The sequence below is a fragment of the Oculina patagonica genome, chromosome 4 (genome assembly GCF_052425735.1).
Source record: "Oculina patagonica isolate OP01 chromosome 4, crgOcupat, whole genome shotgun sequence".
Lineage (NCBI taxonomy): Eukaryota > Metazoa > Cnidaria > Anthozoa > Scleractinia > Oculinidae > Oculina > Oculina patagonica.
This window is the reverse complement of record NC_135761.1, coordinates 54,340,363-54,362,870: the sequence shown is the minus strand read 5'-3', so window position 1 is coordinate 54,362,870 and position 22,508 is coordinate 54,340,363. Positions and strand designations below refer to the sequence as shown.

General features: G+C 38.7%; 2 protein-coding genes across 3 annotated transcripts; one reads left to right on the top strand and one right to left on the bottom strand.

Moving 5' to 3' along the window:
• The first annotated feature begins 1,367 nt into the window (after positions 1–1,367).
• On the top strand, positions 1,368–5,351 carry LOC144650710 (uncharacterized). 2 transcript variants are annotated; one of them, XM_078510447.1, is made up of 3 exons: positions 1,368–1,513; positions 4,643–4,838; positions 5,214–5,351. In XM_078510447.1, the coding sequence occupies exons 2-3, from the start codon at positions 4,643–4,645 to the stop codon at positions 5,270–5,272; spliced, it is 255 nt and encodes an 84-aa protein (XP_078366573.1). In that variant the 5' UTR covers positions 1,368–1,513; the 3' UTR covers positions 5,273–5,351. The 2 variants fall into 2 exon arrangements, with proteins under 2 accessions (XP_078366573.1, XP_078366572.1); XM_078510446.1 differs by lacking the exon at positions 1,368–1,513 and adding an exon at positions 3,621–3,746.
• LOC144650682 (uncharacterized) lies at positions 5,079–19,390 on the bottom strand. The gene is made up of 13 exons (XM_078510410.1): positions 16,852–19,390; positions 16,656–16,743; positions 16,037–16,068; positions 14,401–14,554; positions 13,300–13,463; positions 12,311–12,465; positions 11,500–11,580; positions 10,838–10,949; positions 10,189–10,266; positions 9,773–9,900; positions 8,073–8,189; positions 7,242–7,352; positions 5,079–6,532 (listed from the first exon to the last, which is right to left on the bottom strand). Exons 1-13 carry the CDS (start codon positions 19,330–19,332, stop codon positions 6,442–6,444), a joined length of 3,792 nt encoding a protein of 1,263 aa, XP_078366536.1. The 5' UTR covers positions 19,333–19,390; the 3' UTR covers positions 5,079–6,441.
• Positions 19,391–22,508: the final 3,118 nt, after the last annotated feature.

Below are 22,508 nucleotides of genomic sequence, written 5' to 3'. Positions count from 1 at the left end.
TTATTTTACCAGAAGAATAAATATTTACAGTAGTTTGAAGCTTGTAATGATAAAGAATTAGAGTTGTTTTGACTACTGTGATGGCAGCATGACCCTGCGAGGAGAAGGGCGAGGGGGGAAGTAAACACATCAGCGTACGCTTTGTCAGGAGGGGGCAGGGAGTCATACTCTGCTGATGAATTTTGAAGTTTACTCATCAGATGATGGCTTAGAAATGGCTGGGAATGTATCTCAACTTGTAAATTCTCCAATTATATTTCTTCTGTTGATTAAAATACATATTTTCCTTTCAAAACTGACAAATCAATGCTACATGGCTCTCGTATTGGAATAAAAGGAGTAGAAGGTGAAGCGAGAAAAGCGAGGGACAATTTCTCACGTTTTTGTTTTTTCCGTTTTGTTATTTCCAGTTAAACCTTGTTGACGCCAGCTAAAAGTGGCAAAAAAAACAACAAGAAGAACTGACGAAACGATAAAAAAGGACAGATTGTTGTTTCTTTGTCTGTCGCGCATTATATGAACGCACATTTTCGTAGATTTAACGGCAACCAACGGAGAAACCCAAATCCACTTTTATCAGAGATCTACATTTTGGACTTCATCTTCAATTCACGCAGAAAAATTCTATTATATTCTTTCTTTCGTTATCTTGCGAAGGCCACGACGCCTAAGAAAAAACCCGTGATGTATAACGCGTGTGGAGTGCAGTGTCATTACACCTATTAAACCTTTTGTTTAGATACTTTCTCGTGTGTGAAAGGACCGAGGGAAACCAGCTGAAAAAAATAACTTTTACAGTACCGTGTGCATAAAAGAGTGACGTTTAGAAGTTGCCATCATTCTTCTCAAGAGGATTCAAACGTCACGGTTTTCATGCGTCTAACTCTATTGTGTTGAGTTCGCATTGAAAAGTTGGTTTTCACTGAGAATTATTAGCGCAAGCACCCGGGAGCAAGCACAAGCATACTGGAGCATACAAAGCGCAGAAGAAGAACAATCACACTTATTCTTCTTATGTTATCATCACTAGCAATCGCTGTGGCATACGCAACAAAGTTAAGTATAAGAAAACAAAATTGTTCGTTCTTCTTGTGCTTATAATTTTGTTTATGTCGCGAGTGAGTTCGTTCTGTTATGCGCTTGAGCGAACCTCGTCCGCCATTTTAAAAAACGTTGCGGAGAAGACCCTGGGGACGAGGTTGGCGGTTGGCGCTGCTTATGTCCGACTAGCTACTGTAATCATTTCTAGCAAACGTATTGACACAAATCACATCAACTTAACTGCATGGGTGGTTTTCGTGAACACATCTGCGCCAAGCAAACAACGTTCATGACTTTCTCATAACTACCACACCCGTACTGTGTATTCAGCCGTAGGTCTACAAGCAGTTTAACTAAACAATCTTTGATGCCGCAATACAAACTGTTTTTCATTACTGGCGTCCATGAATTGTCTTGATTCGACTCCAAGGAAAGTCTGAAATCTCGCTGGATATTGAGCACAAAGAAAAAGGTATTTTTCTAAAACGTTCAGTTTCTTGTAAGTATTTGGTTCTTGAGAATCGGTTATTTCGGAAGCTAAAGAGCATTATAATTATACAAAAACCGTTTCACTATTGCTTTCACATCCTAGACAAATTTCCGTATTTGCGTTCGATTCCTGAAATTTCTCCGTAACCCGATCTTGTATATTCTAGCAAATTGACTTAGGATCTCTTGGTTTCTATGAAGTTGTGGTAAATTAAAATCTAACGTTTTAAAATTGAACAAAACAAGCTCTGCTTGTGACGATATTTACGGTATTATTGTCGAAAACGTTGACTATTATTTTCGCATCATATAAAACTCGAGGCACAGCTCGGAAATCCAGGTGTCGGTTTTGGCAAATCCTTGGAAGAATACTCGGACACTTTCCGATCTTACTATCCAATGAAAACATAGCACGAACACACCGTATGCTGTGACGTCAGCTCATTGTCTCTGTGTTTAGGCTTTTGTACATTATGCTTTATTTGTTTCCCCACTAAAATGCTCCACCTTAATGCTCCATTTTTCCCACTAAAATAATCGGTCTCGCCCAAAAAGTCACTAAAATGCTCGGATAATGCTCATTATACAAACGGTTTTTTTAAATTAAATTCAAAGTTTTTACATGGTGTTAACTGTTAACACTTACAAAAACGTACAAGTGTTGCAAGTAACAACAACAACGTATAAAAGTTCATAAATACAGCCAAAAAATTATAATCCTCGAAATCATCTACGAGGCTAAGTACAGAAAGTAGTTGACTATCTCCAGAAAACTATCTGTAGTTGAATTTTGAGTTTTAGTCTTCATTTTCTCTAAAAAAAAAAGTAATTTCTTTTTTATTTTCTCGGAAAAAATCAATTTTCCGGGAAAATGCCACTAAAATGCTCGAATAATGCTCAATGCAATATGAAATTGATGGCCCGAAGCCTCGGTAGTTAAGAAGAATTTATCTAGTGAATCGCGTAGTACTTGGTGTTCAACTCAATTCATATTAAGGAATATTTTAATTTAAATAAGCCTACGTAACGAAAGCGCTAATTTTGAACTTTTATGAAAAATCAAGGATCTCGGATAATGCTTCAATTTTTATTGATAGACGTATCGCGTATAAATTACTTATCAATAAGTCCACGTACACGATGCGTATTAATAAGTCCACGTACACGATTCTAAAATACTTATCTTGATCCCTCTTTATTATAAATTCGCTAACTGAAAAAAAAGTTATATTCAGAGAGGTGACAGCCGGGAATCGCACGGAAGATTAAATGTAAATAAAATGGTAAAACAGAGCGTATTGTCGGCCGATACGATCGGATCTGCACGAACCCTTCATTAACTTAACAAGCAACAAAATCACCCGTAGCTATGACGACTACGAATAAAAATTTATGAAGTACTGTGAATAAAAAAAATAAGCATTTTTATGTCTTTTAGTGTGCGAAAATTATCTCTCCCGAGATTTGTTAGTGTAATTTCTTTCCTAGGGAACAGCTAAACGCACTAAGTGTGTTTTCAGTGGTAAGCGAGCACGACTACTGCCTGTCATTGCTCATAATATTTAATCACTTTTTTCGCCGTATGTGTAAATAATACTCCTACATTTAGCAGTCAAGAAAAACGTGATAAAGGGCCAAAAGTTTTCAAAGTAAGGTTGATCTTTAAGCTTTCTAAGAGAAGGTTTTTCTTTTCCATTTTCTCTCTATCCCCCAGCTATAGAGTCTCTGTACAGTTTTCGAGATGACTCTATTTACAAATCTTACATCAGTTTCTACCAATTTCTCTATTTTGATCAATACTGAAACAGTATTTATTAGTAATAAAAGTTTTTATCGAAAGAGAGTAAACGAAAGCCCACCCGGCCGGACTCATCGAACAAAGACATGACGAATAAATCTACTTTAATGAACGATCGCAATCTCGCTAACGAGTGCAAACTAGCTGATTACCTTTAATCACATTCGCTACGGACGTATTGAATCATAAATTACCGTTCCCAAATAGCCAATCAAGCACCTTGGTCGCTTGCGTCTGTCGGAAGCCTCAGACATTCCTTGATTGATCTTTACCGGTCCAAAAGATAGAAACGTAAAGACCATTTAAACGAGCACGAACAAAAGAAAGCGTGCTTCGTTTTTAATTCAGCGAGATTAGCTAGCGTTCTTTACTGTAGAGTATCTTTGAGAGGACAAGTGGAAATCGTTTTGTATGAGAGGTAATCTAAACTCTTTTTTAACACTGTTCTTTTATCTGAAGAATATTCATACTCTTAAAGAAATTATAGATCACAGAAGTTTTAGACGACCGTAATCTAATTGCAATGTATACAAAATATTCAAACACATTTCAGCTTATTTTATTGCAGAAAAATTATAAAAGCACAACTGGCTACCTGGTTTTTTATTTTTTTCTATCGAGAAAATACTTTCTGCTATGTTTTGCTTAATATCAACGAAGGAAACATACTTAACCTAGGTTCTCCGTTTCGACAACTAAGACTTGGTAAAAATTTTGTAGTATGGCAATATGTATTCGTTCATTTTGGGTTTTTCCTTACTGATTAGAAGTACATTTGTAGTACGCATTTTAGAACTTGAAAAGCGCCGGTTAAAATATGGATTTCAGTTTTAAGTTACTTTGCAAGTATTCTCTGACAAACGAGTTTCTGGGTCGTTATTGCTTTTGTTAAAATGAATGATCTTTTTCTCCTTTGTCTGGCTACACACAGTTTGTTTTCCTTGATCGGCTAAAAAAAAACTATTCAGAGCACGTGTTTTAAACCATTTCCGGAGACCCACGGGCGGTTAGTCGGGTCGACACGAAGTAAACCGAGCACTTCCGTCTGCACCGATTTTCCTACTCGGTTTACCTCGTGTCGGTGAAATAGTTTTGTCTCAGACTGAAGAAGGCAGCATTGTCAAAACGTCGGGAAAAGTTTTTTGGACTTGAGCGTAGTATTTACCTATTTTGTCATTGATACATTTACCTCGTGTCGCCACGACCAAACTACCTTTTTCAAAATCTTCAACCATTGACAAATGTTTGATGACGAGCCGAGTGATTGGGTTTTGTTACGTCATGTAATCGTTTTACGGTGTCCCTTTCTTTCAGATGCGACTCGGGTTAACATGTGCCATCATCTCGCTTGTCAGCTTTTGTATCATGACACAGCACAGAACATCTGCAGCTATGGAGGAAACTCTGGAGGAGGGAAGAGAATACAGGGAGGACAGAAAGGAAGAAAAGGAGAATGGCGCGGCTAATAATGGCGGAGCAGTCGGTTGGAGGAGACGGAGGAACGTGATTGGTAAGTTGAATGATGAAGGTTTGAATTCTCCTTGTAATGTTGATACAATGTCAAGCAAAAGATGAGGAGAAAATTGAAAATCAAAGAATTGTTTTTAATTTCTTAATACTTCAAACCTTTTAAATTTTTAGCCTGCGAATGACAGCTAAGTTTATGTCTCTTGCGCTACAGTTTGTTGTTGCTGTGAGTAAGGGGATTTTCGGGTGCACCTGAATGTCCGAAGGAATGACCACTAATATACAAAATAAAACGTTTCTTTATTTCAATTATTGCCTCATTAGTGTGATATTTATATTGTTTGAATATCTAGCAAATTACTTCATAGACAGACCAATGTATACATCACATGACACGCGTTTTTTTTCTTCCTCACAGAAATGAATCCAAGCATTGACGAAAGAACTGCGAAATCCTTTGAGCCCAGAGTGAAATGAATGACAATAATTGACTTTTAAAATATTTCGTATTGCTACAATGGTTTACATCAATAAACACGACATTCTTTGGATATAATATCCATTCATTTATATCGGCGATATGAATGTAATAACTGACACAGTTCCAGTAGAGAGAGGACTTAAATTAAACAAGACCTGTATACATGCTAAAGAGAACTACCTTGGCATACTCTAAGTGTCATTAAATTATTTTAAATAATTTCTATTCTGTACAACCATATTCCCCCTTTTCCCCGCTTGATTTTTGAGAAAAAACCCGTGAGTTGTGAGAAAATTGTTGCTAGTCTCTCCCCCCCCCCTTCCCTTTCTCTTCCAAGATGAAAAAATTTTCCTGAGAGAGAAAAAACGATGAGAGCTCCAAGGCATACAAAATTTACAAACAAAAAGTAAGCTATAAATTAACCCCTTTAGGTCGACTGATTTGAAGAAGTATAAATTAATGTTGAGATTTCAAACCTACCCACTAAGCTAGAAGAATTTCCTACCATTCTGAGACATCATAACATTACCTAGTTAAATAATAATCTAGACTTAATTACTTCAAATTGTAATAGAAAATCAATTGCTACGCCACAATATTCTAGGAGACACCTCTTATATACAAAACTTATAAACAACGCTTTGAAGTAACAAAGCAACAAAATTAATGTTCGTTATCTTTGAAACCAACTGCTTAATCACGACTTGATTTCTGTTAATTTGTATATCAACGCGGACCTACAATTCTCACAAATCCCCTTTGCTCGTCCTGTAGCCGATATTTCGGACAGTACTTGATGTTGCAGAAGACATTGATGATTAGCAATCCTGCTTTCGTGTGTGTTTTCCTTTTTTCTTTTGAATCTTTGTTTTTCCCGCAAAATCAAGAAATTGCGAATTTTCAAGCTTGAATGAAGCTCACTTGGAACCCCCAATGAAAGACAAAAATTATCCTCCAATCAAGCATGATTTGTGGCTCTTTTCGCTTCTAGATTTGTAAACAGGAGATGGTTTACTAAGCGAAACAAAAATAACATTGTATTTAATTCCTGAACGCAATTTTTTCAAGAATCGCCCACAATTGCGTGACATGGTCACGCTTAAACATAACTGGCCTCCCCTCACCACCCCGATGAAAAAATGAAAAATGTCAATAAATGACAATCTCAGCACTCAATAGTAAGAGCAGGGTTGAGTAATTTGAGATTAGATGCGTTACGTATTCGCTTGCAGCCATACAAGTGAAGTGTGGTTAATCTGAGGAGAGAAAGAAAGTATACAATTTACAATTGTAAACTCATCTGTTAATATTAAGAGGTGGCAGGAATGAAGCCGGGGGAAGAGGGGAGGCTGGCGGGCCTTTATTACTTAACAAATTCGCACGATGCCCATATATGGTCAGAAGGTACAGTTGAATTCCGATAACTCGAACCCTCAGTAACTCGAACTCCTGCTAACTCGAACCTTTTTAGATTTCCCTCCAGATCATTTTCTTTCTAATTTTACCCTCGATAACTCAAACTCCCGATATCTCAACCTTCTTTGATTTCCCGAGATTCAACTGTAATTGTTATCCGTCATCCGTACATTACAGATATCCTGCGTCCGAGTTCTTGCAAAGCACTACAAAGGCACAGTTTTGCTAGCTATATAATGCGTTTCGTTGACCATTTGTTGTCTTGCGGAATTAAAATATTGTCTGATTTTAGCCAATTCGTTCTTAGCCTCGTCAGCTAAGCGATAATCCGCGCGATATTGCAAGACAAATATTCTAGACGCTTATGTGTGACTCCAAATTTTCGGGGAGTACCCCTGCGGATTAAGGAGCGAGGCGGCCTTCGCAAACCCATAGCAGAGTGAGTAGAGAACGGATTGTATAACGAGAAACTGAGAAGTATACAATGAAACTGCCGAGGGAAAACAGACAAAGAAAACTGATAAGGAATGTCTTGTCATATATAATTACCTTTTACACTGTTTAGCGAGGTGAACCACAGTGTTATAATAAATGTCCGTGCAGAAACTCAGCTTCAAATTACACAAACTCTGACTACAGTAATTAGCGAGCGACAAGACGCTAAAAAAGGAAAAACCACACAAGTTAGTGCATTAGTTTTAAAACCTGCGCATGAGGTGGGATGTAATCCCGAGCGGGTAATCCCGAACGGGAACTTGCCTGCTGGTAGAGCAGTTCGTCATATCAAAGTGGATTTCTAAAAACAGGGGGCATAAAATGTAACAAGCTTGCCTTGTGTAACTATATTTAACAGTCAATTTATTATTTTAAGGTGTCAAATAGTCTTGTTGGGAGACGCAGTGGCTTAATAGTTAGCACGTTGCACTCCGGATCGAGCGGTCCGTGTTCAGGCCCTGGGTGGGATCATTGTGTTGTGTTCGTGGGCAAGACACTTAAATCTCATAGTGGCTCTCTCCACCCAGATGTATAAATGGGTAAAGGCGAATTACAGCAAGGCCCCCAAAAGTGTGACCACTTTTAATTTATTCACATTCTTTCGTGCAGATTTAATCCAATCAGAAGTCAACTGCAAGCTATCCACGGCTTTTGATTGGATTAAATCTGCACGAAAGAATGTGAATAAATTAAACGTGGTCACACTTTTAGGCGCCTTGCTGTAACACAGATTTTATCTTTTTTAATAATAAAAATAGGCTGGTGAGACTGACGTTTTTACAACCTTGCCTGGATCAAGTCAAAACTTGAATTTTGTTTAGATTCTTGTTCATGTTAGTCCTTAAAACTAATTCAGATTTAAACAAAATATATAAAATAGTTCACCTCTTGTGGCCTACTCCAGTAGAAGTCAAGTCCAACAACTCCAGTCTATGACAGTTTCTGGACAGTGCACAGATACCATTATCAGTCACTTTAGAACAGCCACAAATATCCAGAGACCTGTCGGGCAACACCACAAATAACATGTATAGTAAACTGTAAGGCAAATAACTAGTTTTATCTGATGCCACGGATAGCAATCAACTGGCTGAGGGCGAACGCTTGTTTCATATTGGTGGCGGATCCTAATGGGTTATGATATAAACCCAAGTACAGATTTTTAGAGTTGTTTACATGTAGGATGCCTAAATGTTTTGGTTTTTTTTTTGTTTTGTTTTGTTTTTGCTGCCGTTACTGTAAGGTCAGGGCTTCTTGTTTTTAGACAAAACTCGGCTAAGGATAAAATACTCGAAATGTGTGCAACAATTTATCACAATAACCTCTTAAAACACATCCCATGATTGCTCTTATTTTTTATTACACACACTCAATTAAACATTTCGGCGGACCCTGACTTGGGCCATGTTTCTGGGGCACCCTTGATTACAGCACGTTTTGTGCAAGCGGGCCCCAAGTGGGGCAGAACGAAAACAAGCGCGCAAACACAGGCTAACCATATTGCTTCCTTCAATTTGTTTGTTGTTTTCTTTGTGTTCCACGTAGCGTAATTCCAGGCATAACTAATCAATGACATCAATGACATCAATGAAATCAATGAATAATCAATGAGTAATCGATGGGTAATCAGTTGATTAGTCATTGATTATTGCCGATGATCAATGAGTAATCGATGACTAATCGATAGGCCACAAAATTTTTGGTCATCGATTAGTCATCGATTGCATCGATCAGTCATCGATTGCATCGATTAGTCATTCATTGCATTGATTACTCATCGATATAGTTTCGTGGTAAAAGTATAACACGCTATAACAATCTAACAATATCATGGTAACACGTGAAAAAAGTACAGAAAGTAAAAGTGCTTGCAGCTGTTCCGGTGCGTAATGTAAGTGCTTATGATGGCTGTCTCCCTAAGCCGAAGCAGTTTTACTTTGCTGACAAACATCCACCGACCAAAATCTATAACCACGTAGTCGATTCTTGTCTTCGTACTTGTTAGTTTCATTTCCAGACTGGTTGGTTTTCCTGTTCAATTGTTTTGTTATTAAATAAAGAGTTGGGTAAAGTGAAATATTGAAATATCATCTGTATTTGTGCTTAGCCCTTCACGTCTTGATATGCCGGAAGGTTATTTGACCTTTTTGCGAGGGCGTAATTTCGTCAACAAGAATGCCAGTTATAAAGCAAAATATGACTAACATAGAGAAAAAAAAATCACAAAAAATGGTACAAGAAAGCAAGGAATGTGTCTTTTGTTTGCAGTATGATAGTTGATGAGTAATCGATGGGTCATCGATGAGTAATCAATAACATCAATAGGTAATCAATTACATCAATGAGTAATCGATGTCATCGATGAGTAATCGATAGGCCACAAAATTTTTGGGCTTCGATTACTCATCGATTACTCATTGATCATCGCCAATAATCAATGACTAATCAACTGATTACCCATCGATTACTCATTGATTACCAATTGATGTCATTGATCATCGATTAGTTATGCCTGGCGTAATTACAAAAATACGAAAATTACTCCATGCTAAACTGTTCCTGGATGTAAAGCGTCTTACATGTACCTTATTCTCGGAAGATTGGTAGCAATCTCTGCTAAAGACACGTCAGTGATAAGAGGACAGTTAGCTAGTGCAAGAGTTGTGATAAGTGGACAGTGACGAACAATCTTCTTCACAGCTGAATCACGAACCTACAAACAAAGGAATCTGTTCAAAATCTAGCTTCTCCTAACAATATCAATACAATTTCAGCCAGACAGGTGATGAGATGAATGAAGTCGATCACTGTTTATTGTTTGTCGTTTTTCCCACAGACCATTAAACAGTTGAACTCTCTCTCAGAGAAAATAGTAAATTCTGACATTCCAAGGCCGCTATCTGTGAGCGGCGAAGTAGCTTCGCCATAAAAAAAGAAAGACAAAACCCTCTGGCACCCAGGGTACCAACACAGGCTTTCATAATAAGTTGAGTTTTTGTACCTGCTTACAGCCTCGGAGATCAAGGTTCTCCAGTTCTGGAAGATTAGATACCAAACAGCCGATAGCCGTGTCAGTGATCTAAACAGAAAGAAAAAAAACATTTTGTTAATAATATAACAAAACAAGTCTACGATGTCAATTAAGTTTTAATGAATGTACCAGACTTCCAACAGACTTCCAGCCCGACCTTTCCAAGAGAGGCGCGGCCAAGTTGTCCATCGCTCATACAAAGTGAAGGCAATTAGTCCAGTTGCTTTAGGCTGCCCCCCGTTGACTATTTGAATGACAATATCGCTTACTTTTGTTTAAATTTCCGAGCCACTGAAAGGGTGAGGAAGAATACACGCATCTTGCAAAATATTCACTCGAATTATGTTAAACCATAAGTGTATATCTGGGTTTGTTAAAAACTACAGTAGCAATGGTATATTGCAATTCCTGAGTTTTGATTGGTTAACAGGCAATGGTACATGAGCTCATATACCATTAACCACAAATGTGGTAGCCAATAAACATTAATAAGAACAGCTGGGGAGTTAAAATATTGCAATTCTTTGAGCGTTTTAAATAAAACAATTATCTTCCATCTCATGTCCAACGCGCGTTCAGGAAATAATTGTTAAGTTTACATACAAGTAGGCGTACGTACCTTATAACATTGTCCAATGTTTAAAGTTTGCAACTGTTTGCAAGTCTGACCAAGAATTTTCATCCCCGCTGGAGTGATGTTAAAACAACCAAACACTTCAAAGATTCTCAAGCTGCAAAAGAAGAATAGGTTTTATCACATGTAAATGCACTTCATGAAATGAGCAGATAAAAGTCAAGCTCGATTCTCATCGGTGGGAGGAGCTAAACACTGCGGGAAAAGTATGTTGAGCCATTTCAGAGCCAACTGAATAAACAGATCAGAACATGTACTTTTTTCTGGTTTCCATAGCGACAAAAGGGAGGCACCCACATTGAAGGGACGGGTATGCTTGCCGTCTTACTTAGGGATGCAAATTACAGATTTTGGTCTCATCTACATGTAGGGTGTTCAGAACAGCACACCAAAAGTTTTAGAGTCAAGGTTTTGTTTAGGGTTGCATGTGAAAAAAAAAAATAAAAAATGCTGTCATACGCTGATACTGTGTTGGCAGTCTAGACTGATCAATCAGGCATGAAAAATTGGTACATGTATCTTTTAGGGGTCAAAAAATGCTTGAGCCACACCCAGATTGGTCTCCCTTAGGGGCTAAATTCAAATTTTTCAGTGTATATCGCTGTCCCTTTAAAAGGGAAGATACCTTTGGAGGGGAGAGGACTTACGTTTTGCCATGTTTGCTTGCCACACATTTGATGGACTGGTCACTGACAGCAGAACAGCCATTCAAACAAAGACACTCCAACCTGCAACATAATTTGACACATTCACTTTTTACAAACAACAAAAAGCTGCTAGTTGAATGCAATAAAATGCCCATAGAATGCTATGGTTGTGTGACACTTTAACATAACATTGTAGCACCATGTAATTGTTGATTCCAGACTGTTCAGTGCTTTAATAGGATTCACAGCGAGCAATAATATCGTGCAAATTAACAAAAAAGTTGAATGATTAAATGGCAAGAGACAACAACCTTAGAGATTTCAACTACACTGAACATGTGCATCAAAAGGATTGTAAGGAATTTCCAGGGACTGTTCATATGGTCCTTTGCAGAAAAGCTGATTTCCAGTCCACACTGCCCAGACTCGAGGTTTGTTTTCATTTTTGATTTTCATTTGTTGAAACATTACACTTGGGTAATAGCGTACAATAATTTTTTAGTCCACCATTACGGATCGTTTCCTTCAAGAATGCTCGACGAGCTGAAACGTCGGTTTGAAATAGCACCAAGATTCTTTTTACAAGTTATTATTGTTTTGCATGGATATCTGGCGTTAATAATAAAGAAAAAGGTAAGTTTGCCCCAGAATTTTTATTTTTGCTTGTAAACATTCCTTCGTGTGAGACTCACACAAACATTGCAGGCAATGATTGGGCAATACGGACTGGAAATCTTCTTTAAGGTGACACTGCAATGATTCTAAGTTACAAGAGCATGGTCACGGGTGTTCAGCTACTACATGTACATACCTTTTGACATTGTCAACAAGAGCTTGGACCCCATTATCACTGACATTAGTCCAGCTCGCATCAACAGACTTCAACCAATGACATCGTGCTGCCACATGTAAAAGAACAGACTCGCCAATCAACTCGCCTCCACGGCAACGACTGAAATTCAGCTCCTGGAGTTGAAAATAAGCAAATCACCAAACTATACACGTGTAAATTTCAAGACATTCTGTTATGCAATTGCCAAATGTAAAATCAATATTAAGCAACCTGACCACCAGTTTCTGAGACGCGGTGGCCTAATGGTTAGCGCGCTCGCCTCCGAGTCGAACGGCCCGGGTCCGAGGCCTGGCCAGGGCCCTGTGTTGTGTTCTTGGGCAAGACACTTTACTCTCAGAGTGCCTGTCTCCAACCAGGTGTATAAATGGGTACCGGCGAACTTACTGCTGGGGGGTAACCCTGCGATGGACTAGCATCCCATCCAGGGGGGAGTTGCAATACTCCTAGTCGCTTAATGCTACGGAAACCGGGATAAGCTCCGGCCTGTATGGGCCACTAGGCTCAAAGCAGACTTTTTACCTGTTAAATGAATGTGATCCTGTAATGTTAAACAAAGATGGCGATGATGATTACAATGACAGTGATGTTAAGGTTGCTGAGCCTTTCAATGACATGTGCACTCCGGTCAATCAAGGTTTACATTTTTCACTACTGTCAATCAACTGTGTAAAGCTATCAGGAAACAGAAGCTCACATTGAAGGTCACATCTGTCAGTTGTGATTCGTAGATTTGGATTCATTTTAGTTGCTTTTGTTTTTCAAGGTTTCGTTAGCTGTCAACATCATTATGATTGATGGCACCAAATAACGAATCGTTCGTTGGGGTTTAAACTTCAGATGTTGTGTGTTATTGAAAAGCACTATAAATTAAGAATGAGTAAATCAATGAAGATCGTAGCATTTAAAAAAGTTATGTGTAGTTTACATGTACACAGGTATAAAAGTACCTCCAAGGAATCACTACAATTCCGGAACAATTCTCGAAGTCCTTTGGCTGTAATTTTGTCACCGCGACATTTAGAAATGGTCAAACTCATTGGTCGCCGGGTGCCAATTGCATGCAACCATTCATCAGTTATATTGGCGTTCTGTCCCAACACAATGACTTTCCCTGTGAAGTAAAGAATTTGTTGAAAGTTATAACGATGAATTTTTTAACAATGACACAAGCATGGGACAACGAAAAATTCTGAGTCCCTGACAGGAATCGAACCCATGGCCTCCCAGATACCGGTTGGGTGCTGTAACCAACTGAGCTACGAGAGACTCGTTATGAGCTGGGCCATTTACTAGGTTGATGACAGTTATTCCCTATTATTATTCAACAGATGCGCGCGCTGCCCATATATGGTCAAAATGTTAACGATATCTGTCATCCGTACATAACAGATATCCTGCGATATTCGTAGGTTGCGAAGATTCGTCCGAAATCTTGTAAAGCGCAGCACAATTACTGTTTTTCTATGTGTAGAATGTGTTTCGTTGACAATTTGTTGAATAATAAAACAATTATCCTTCTCAATCTTGCGGAATATTGTCTGATTTTAGCCAACTCGGCCTACGGCCTCGTCGGCTAAGTATCAGGCGATATTCCGCGCGATTTCGCAGGATAATTGTTAACTATCTTTACAAATGAAATAATGAGCCTCAACAGTACTAAATGTGCATTTTCTATGGACCTTTTGTAAAAACCTCTTTCATATTGAAGGATTGCCAACAACATGTACTTCTAAAAGCTTAATTTGGGAGCAGCATAACTGCTTCAGAGAGGTCTTCACCTTATATCAAGGTGTTCACTTTCCAGGAGGAGTCTCAGCCCTAGACAGTGTCTACCTTAAAGAGGTGTGTGGGAGAAGGAGGAGGAGGGGGGGGGGGGGGGCAGGAGGCAAGAACAATGAATACCAACTTGACTGAAGTACAACCTCAAAAAGTATGCAATCATTTACCACAAACATACACTGTAGTTTAAACTAGTAATGCGGCACAATGTACAAGCTAAAATTTGGCCAATAAAAAAATATACAAATGCGTGTAATTCAAACCCTTACACAAAGATTCATCCATAGAGATTCGATAAAACTGCCAGCAGACCCGTGAACAAGACACCAAGTCTTTGTGTGGTAAAAAGGAAAAGATCAGCAGCAGTATCTCATCAGGAAGGTAAAGGTATGGCACTGGATCACTGTCTCGCTGAGAGCGAATCTGCACAGAAAAACAACCTTTTGTTACACCCAAATTCATTTAACCCAACACACAGAAAACAAGTAAATAATTGAAACATATTTCTGAAATTTATACTTTGGAGAGTACAAATAGCATACTCAACATACAATGTCTGGACTGATTGGGGACTTGACCGGTCAAACGTTCGCCTTGCTGGTTATGTTGTCTAGTCACAAGTCGATAATATAATGATATTGAAATAAACTGTCTACTTTCTGTTAGTGCATACACCTCGCTGTATAACCGAACTTCCAACCAAAAAAATGAGCTAGAACTGATCGAATTAAACAGTTGTTTACATTTTGCTATTACGGTCTGAAATTTAAAATACTTTTCCAGAGTTGTCCGTTTCCTCCTGCACAGAAACAAACGATTAATTTAGTTCCAAAACCCAGGATATAAAAGTACAATTAAAATGAAGTTTGATTAAAACAATCTTTGACTTCTCTGCACTATTTATTCAGGGCTCAAAATTGCGACCGATACGGTCGCATTTACAACAAAATTGTTTTCCTTTGGGGACTACAAACTTTCTTTGCAAAAAATAGAGTCGCAATGAGAAAAAAACAGAGTCCGAAAACAAAAGGTGGGGGTTCTTATACTTTAACATATACAGTATTAAATAATTATTGGAAAATTATATGTTGCAATTTTGTCCGAGCAAAAACAAGGTATGACCGAGCTAAAATGAATTTTTCCGGTCACCGTGTCTGGAGACTCTACGGAAATTATTTTGAGCCCTGCATAGAGTGGGGTACACATCCATGAGAAGTAATGCTTAATACAATGAACATGTACTTCATGCTCTGTACACATGTTCTCATACCACTTGGTAAGGTGCCTTGTGGTTCAATCTGCGCTATAAACAAACAGCTTAACATTCCAATCCCAGGGATGGAAAAAAAAAACAAGTAGCTCTCAAATTTCCTGGGTCCTTGCCCATTGGGCATGTGAGAATGTGCCAGATGGCCAGATGCCTTTTTGTTTTCGAGCCCTGAAATCAACTTGGGATCAGGGCCAACAAGTTTTAAGTTGGGAGAGTTACCCTTGATACAATATAAACAATAATCTCTATCAATATCAATTTGTGAAAACAAATCTCAAGTAAGGGTCACGAGGGGGGGGGGAGAGGGGGGTTGGGGGGTGACACATTTAAAAGTAACACCTTCTTAGGAAAGATGAACATTTATTTGTTTGTCTCAAGATCGAAAGGCTTTGAGTTGTTGATCCCACGTTTTAACTAGAATACTGCTAGTCTTCATCAATTTGCCTTATGAAGACAACCAGTACGATGGACAACAAACTCATCTTTAATGGCAACGCCTTCCTAGTTTCTCATCTCCAAAAGTCTCCTCTTGACCCCAGATAATTTCACGAGAGAGGAGTGGAGAATATACATAATAATTGCACCACTACTACAGTTTACTGAATACAAAATCACTAGTAATACCAGTCACTTACCAGAGTCAGAATCCTGTCATAACTGCCTACATCTGATAAATGAAAAAGACAAAAATAATTATAAGAAATGAAATATTGAAAATCACAACCAATGAAGGATTTTTTGTTCTTCTCCTCTCAGTGTTTTAAAAACAAATCAAAATCAAAACCAGGAGGGCTACATACTAACATGTGTCTATAAAGTACTTTGTGAAGTTCATAAGTACACTGTATGAATTTTTAAGTCATGATTCTCAAACTTCCTGCTCACAAAGTGTAGTTTATTTTGTGAGAAAAGCTGGAAATTTTCCCCAACAGCGAGCGCTCTTAATGACTAATTCAAATCATGACATCTAACTATAAAAACTGTTTCCTACCAAAAGTCACTGAGTGGGCAATCAGAGGGTAACATTGCAATGTTGCCCATAAATGTTGACCGACAGCCGCCATTTTTCTAGGTCTTTGTCATGCTATATAACAAAACAATGACTGATCCCTCAGGAAACCCGTTAGTTTAGCTTCCATACAAATGTCAATGTTTTGTGATGAAAAGCCTCAGGAAACATTGAGGTTCGAGGAAAACAAAATTAACTATTTCCATCAGGAGCAGTGGTTAAGTGTATAATGTTATAATATTTACCTTGAAGGTTCAAAGGTGGTACAATTGTCCTTGCAACTTGTGACATGGAAGACCTTGTCCCCCCATCCAAAGATGATCCACTAGAGCTCTAAAAAGGAAAAAAAATCTCTGTTTAAAAAAATATTGCATTACAGAAGTTTAAAATACCTCCTTTTAATTCCCTATCAATACACAATAATCAATTTATTCAAAATACCTTAAGCAGGGCAGGACATGACTGACTTTCCATAACAATCATGCCATCTCCTGGATAAGCACTGTATGGTCCTTCACTTGTTCTTTCATTCCGATTCTCAACGAAAGGTCTTGACCTCTGAACACACATCCCATTTGGCTTTTCTTTCTGCATGCCTTTCAGTGAAGTAGTCTGAAGGCTTCTGTAGTCTTTTGAGTTTGCTAATCTTTCACAAGAATTTACTACTTCATCATCTGGGTCTGCAAAGGAGCTACAGCTGACCGTTCTTTGTCTTGCAGATTTGTTTCGACTATTTCTCTTGTGTTTACTGCCTTTCTCATTTGAGGAACAAGTCATCAGGTCTGAGAACGAAGTTGCTCTTTTCTTTTCTTTCATTTTACCTTGCTCTCTGACAAAAGAAGGACTTTTTGACAGTTCGCTGGAATGATAGGTACTCCATGCAATACTGGAGCGCATCCAACGCCGTTTGTAGCCACGGGGACTTGACGAGTACTTTGTCTCCTCCAAATTACTAGTACTGTGTGAGACTTGTAAAGAAAGATTTGAAATGTCATCACTCAGTGACCTTTCTTCTTTGGCAGCTTTATCATATGACATAAGCTGTGATAAATTCATGGGTGTCTTTAATGTCTCCTTGATTAAGGCCTGTGTCTCAAGGCACTGTTTCTCAAAGTTCTTTTGCTGGTGAGTTGTCAAGCAAGATGCCTTGACGCAAATAAGTGCTGTCCCACACTCAATACACCAATTTGCAGCCCTGCTATTGACTTCGCTGCACTTTGGGCAAATTTTTCCCATGACTCTTGACACTTGATCCTCTGCAGGTACCATATTGTCATTTGTCTGATTGCAGTCAACAGATGATGAGGCAACATCCTTATCACAAATACTGGTTTTGCAAAATAGATCTTCATTTAAATTCACTACATCTGCTCTTTCTACAAAACCATTTTGCAAGTGACCTTGTGGGACTGTAGACAATAAGCTGTCTGCATTGATAATTTTTGCAATATCACCAGAGCTTTTTAAATGTTGGTCATTACTGCTGTTGTTCTGCTTAGAATGCTTCGTGTCTTTTGGAGTTCCAGAGCCTTCTATAAACTCAGTAAGTTCCATAAGAATTTGATCTTTGCTTCTCTTTGGTTTGATTTTATTTTCTTGCTTTTTGCTGGTAGCATGACCACTGGTTCTCTGACTTCCTCTTTTGTCAATAACAGGAGAATCCTGTTTTTTGACAACTTTCCGGTAATGAACATCATCGCACTTGGAACCAAAACTCAACAAACTGCTCTCAGAATCAGATGTTTCAAAGCCTGAATAAAGTGGACCATTTATCTGGGGTTCAGGGCCATTAAAGGAATTTGAAGCTCCTCCTGCTTGAACCACAGGTGTACAAGAAGTTCTGTGGAATTCCTTTGAAAAACACCCATCGTCAACATCATCAATTTCTTTCCACATTTTTTTGCCTTGTTTACCAACAGAGTTAAAATAAGAATGATGATAGCCTCCACTGTCAGGTATTATGATTGGTTTAGTTTTCTCGTGTAAAGGATCAAATGGATTTCTTGGAAGTTTCTCAGAAGATTGCAGATCACAATTCTGTCCAAGTTGGTGTGAAGCTTCAGAGTTTGAAAAGCTACGATTTTTCCACGCTGGTTTCTTAAGATAATCATTTAAATCGACTTCTCCAGACTGCACTGCTTCTTTTAGACCCCACAGCTCAAGTTTGATGTCTTCTTCATCGAGTTCAGATGACCGAGGAGACTTGTAGTAATGCCTCATGCTGTTGTTACGGGGACTACCACTGTTAAATGGAGACGAGAGAGGTGTTTCTGAGGATTGCAAGTGATACATTTCGTCTGATGGCTCCTGTGTCGCCAATCCGTTCCTGCTTAATGGGAACGAATCAAACTGCGAAGAGCTACGTGCTTCGCTTGGAGGCGAGTGCCTCGCGGCGATGTTCGTCAAAATATTGCGATTTTTATCGCGTAATAAATCTTCTTCTCCTTGTGATCTCAGCTTGCTATCGAAAAAAGCCAAACGCTTCTGCCGTAACGAGGCAACATCTACTCTTGGAGTGCTGTTAGAGCTTGCTTCTCTTGTTAAAATTTCGTCTCGTTCGCCATTCGATTTGGACGAGTGCGCGCTGTTCGATTGTTTGGACTCGCGTTCGAACGGCGTGACACATTGCTCCACAACATCTCTACCGCCTCCTCCATTGGCAGGCAACTGTTTAAAGTTCAGAGAATTGGTGGATTCTGGAATTAGTGCTGTACTTGGTTGATGTAAATTAAAGTCATCGATCTTCCCATTTGCTTCGCAAAATTCGTGGTTCGTGTGCATTCGATCATCGTTTGATCCGAAACAAGTTCTGACGACACCATAATTTCTGACATCATCAGTTGGGGTCAGAATCGAGTTTTGGATTCTTTTCACCCAATTAGAAGCCAATACTTTCACTTCCTCGTCGCTGATATCTTCCATTCAGACATATCTAGCTAGCTGTAGAAATTCGGTTATGTTTTCCTCCAGCCTTCTGTGAGTAAATTATAAGGATGGGCCGATACTCGATACCAAATATTCGATACCTCGATATTTTGCATTTGAGTTCGATCTTTCGTCGCACTTTCGTCGTTTCTCTCACCGTACCTGCCTGCGGTCTCCTGGTCAGCACCTGGTTGCATTTGCTCACATTTGTTGCTCTTTCATTTTGATTCCCTTGTCGTTCAGACCATCTCTTCTGGCTACATCTCCGCCAGGACTGTCTTTTGATTCTTCAATCACGTGACATTCATGACGTCAGGACGATGACGTCATTTCGATTCGATATGATTCGAGAGGCAATCGTATCGATTCGTTCGTGCCTGTATCGGCCCACCCGTAGTAAATTATTGAAAGTTGTCATGGTCACTGCGCATGGTCCCTTGAAAGGCCGCTGACTGACACAGCCGCAATCCTCCCGAGAGGCACCCGAGAGGATACTGGGACGAGGAATAGAATGAAAAGAAGGCTGGAGGGCCCGGGGCCCGGGGACCGGGGTATCAAATCGATGACAATCGATACCAATCAATATCAATTAATCGATTACTATTGATAATCGATGACCAATCGATGGTGAAGTTTCGTGTAGTTATTGATTGGTATCGATTTTCAATAACAATTGATAGATAAATTGATATCGATTGTAATATCATAGGTGACAAATTACTCCTTAATTTTGGCGCGAAATTTTAACGTTAATTTTTAATTTCACATGTGAAATATAAAATCGCCATGGCAACGTAGTTAGCGGAGAGATGGCGTCCGGAATAAAGATGTTTTAAACCCTTAAAGCTTGAACTCTGTACATTTTTGCTTGAATTTCATCTTAGCCAGCTAGCCTTGGCCATGTAATAAAACTTTTGATGATATTTTACATTTACAAACGTCAAAACGACTTCAAGACTATAGCCAATTACATAAATGGCATCGAGCGAATTTTTGAGCGTTTTACACGGGCACCGTTTTCAGTTCATTCAAGACATTCAACTATAGTCATAAATCATGATTTATGTGACAAAAAATTGACAGTTGATTCATCTTTGAAACTTTTTGACAACAGCAAAAAGAAATCTCTAAAAGGTTTTCTTCAAAGACTAAAAAACTTGCGAACTCGAGCAAAATCTATGTTTTCAACTTTTCAAAGCTCTGAGCTCGCGATGCAAAAAACCTACAATTGCAAACGTATAATTTGTCACCTATAATATTAAAATGTAATCAAATGGTATTTGATTATCCATACGTATCGATTGGTTGCAGATTTCGTCAAGTTTAAAAATCTTAAAGCTGACGGAATCGGCACATCGTTGTACGCAGTAATTGCAAACACATTTCATTTTAATGCTTTCAACGTTAACAGGATTGTTTGTTACAGTTTTAATAAAAAAAAGTTTCACTTACACAGAAATGTTTGCATGGACAAGTGGCCAAAGAGGATCCACAAGCTCGGATTGTAGGTGGCCGAGCTGTCCACGATGGTCAACTACTTTAAACGCGTTTCTGCGTTCTCCCCTCTTCTTGTTAGCAACACTTCACCGACATTTACCTCAAAACGGCAAAGATGATAGCCTTTGACGACGCATCTTATATTCAGTAGAGCCTCTTCCCGGACTTCTTGCGTAGCCATAATATAATAAAACGGAAAGGCAATGACGGGCAAGTGGGTAATTCGAGAACACGTGCAGCGGTGTTTGTTCTTTGCGTTGAGAAGACTGGGTCGAAATTTTTTACCAATTTTGTCACCAGGACTTCCTAAAAATGGCGGATGATCGGACAGGTAGCGTGCGTGACGTCTGTTCGAGTTTGTTGTGCCAATCGATAGCAGTCGATGAACGGTTTTTGTGTGATTATCGATTGATCATCGATTGACCGATGCCAATTAACTAATTTTATCGATTGATCGATTGGTTTTCCGATCATCCATTTTCATCGATTGGATACCCCGGGTGGAGAGGTCGTCCAGGGAGCCTGGTATTCAGTTACCTCTCTTTGCACTGTAAAAATGGGATTCAAGGCACTGGGGCTAAGATTTTTTGGCAACTGGGATTGGGAAGAAGATAGGAAACAATGCTAGGGATAGGAAAAATGTCCCATACAATCTAGAGAGCTCGGTTTCAGTTTTCAAAGGGTGGATAACACCGTCCACTGGTAACAAACTACGCTATCCACTGGATACACGAGGATTTATCCTTTGGATAGTGTTATCCATGCTTTGAACAACCTAGGCCAGAACATTTAAAAACACTTTTGCTTTTTTTTTTTTTTCTCTTCAAAAAAAAAACGCGCCGGGGGGGGGGGGGGGAAAAAAAGAAAAAAAAAAAACAAAAAAAAAAAAATTTTTTTTTTTTTTTTTTTTTTTTTATTTTTTTTTTTTTTTTTATTTAATTAAAAAAAATTTTTTAAAATAAAAATTGTTTTTTACTCTACTAAAAAAAAAAAAAAAAAACCTTTTTTTTTTTTTTTTTCTAATTTTTTTTTTCCCCCCCCCAAATACCCAACCCCCGAAAAACCAACAATTTTAAATTCCCTTGGAGGTTCGAGTTATCGGGAGTCAACTGTATTGCAAAATAAATCGGCTCGAGGACCACACAGGAGAGGAAAAACACCCAGCTAAAAGTAATAAAATACAAACAGCGCCAACAAACATAACACATGGACTACCCATGGTCTGAAAAAAGAATCTAGAAGTTACTTGACCTTTCGCACGCTACATCACGCATCTGACGGTTACAAAAAGCCTGAAAAGCGAAAAATTTTAAAACTTAAAAATACAAAGCAAGGTACTGGCAAAGAGCTAAACAATAATTAACAAACAGTGATAGGTAGGTGATTAATTTGGTGATTACCCAAAACTGGGAAAAATTATTCCACCAACGTATCCCTGGGGGGGGGGGGGGGACTTGGGTCAGTTCTTGCTGGGTTTGTGCCGTATACAAGAAAGGTTTTATAGACAATATTTGGTTGCATGTTCTTGAAGGGGAAGGTTAAGTCTGCAATGATGTTATTATCATCTTTTGATTCATCTGTCAGCTGAGTAAAAAAGGCCCACAAAATGACCAATTTTCGGTTGTCCTGTAAGTGGTGAGTAACAAAAAGCCTGGTTTTCACTAGCGACGCAAGCA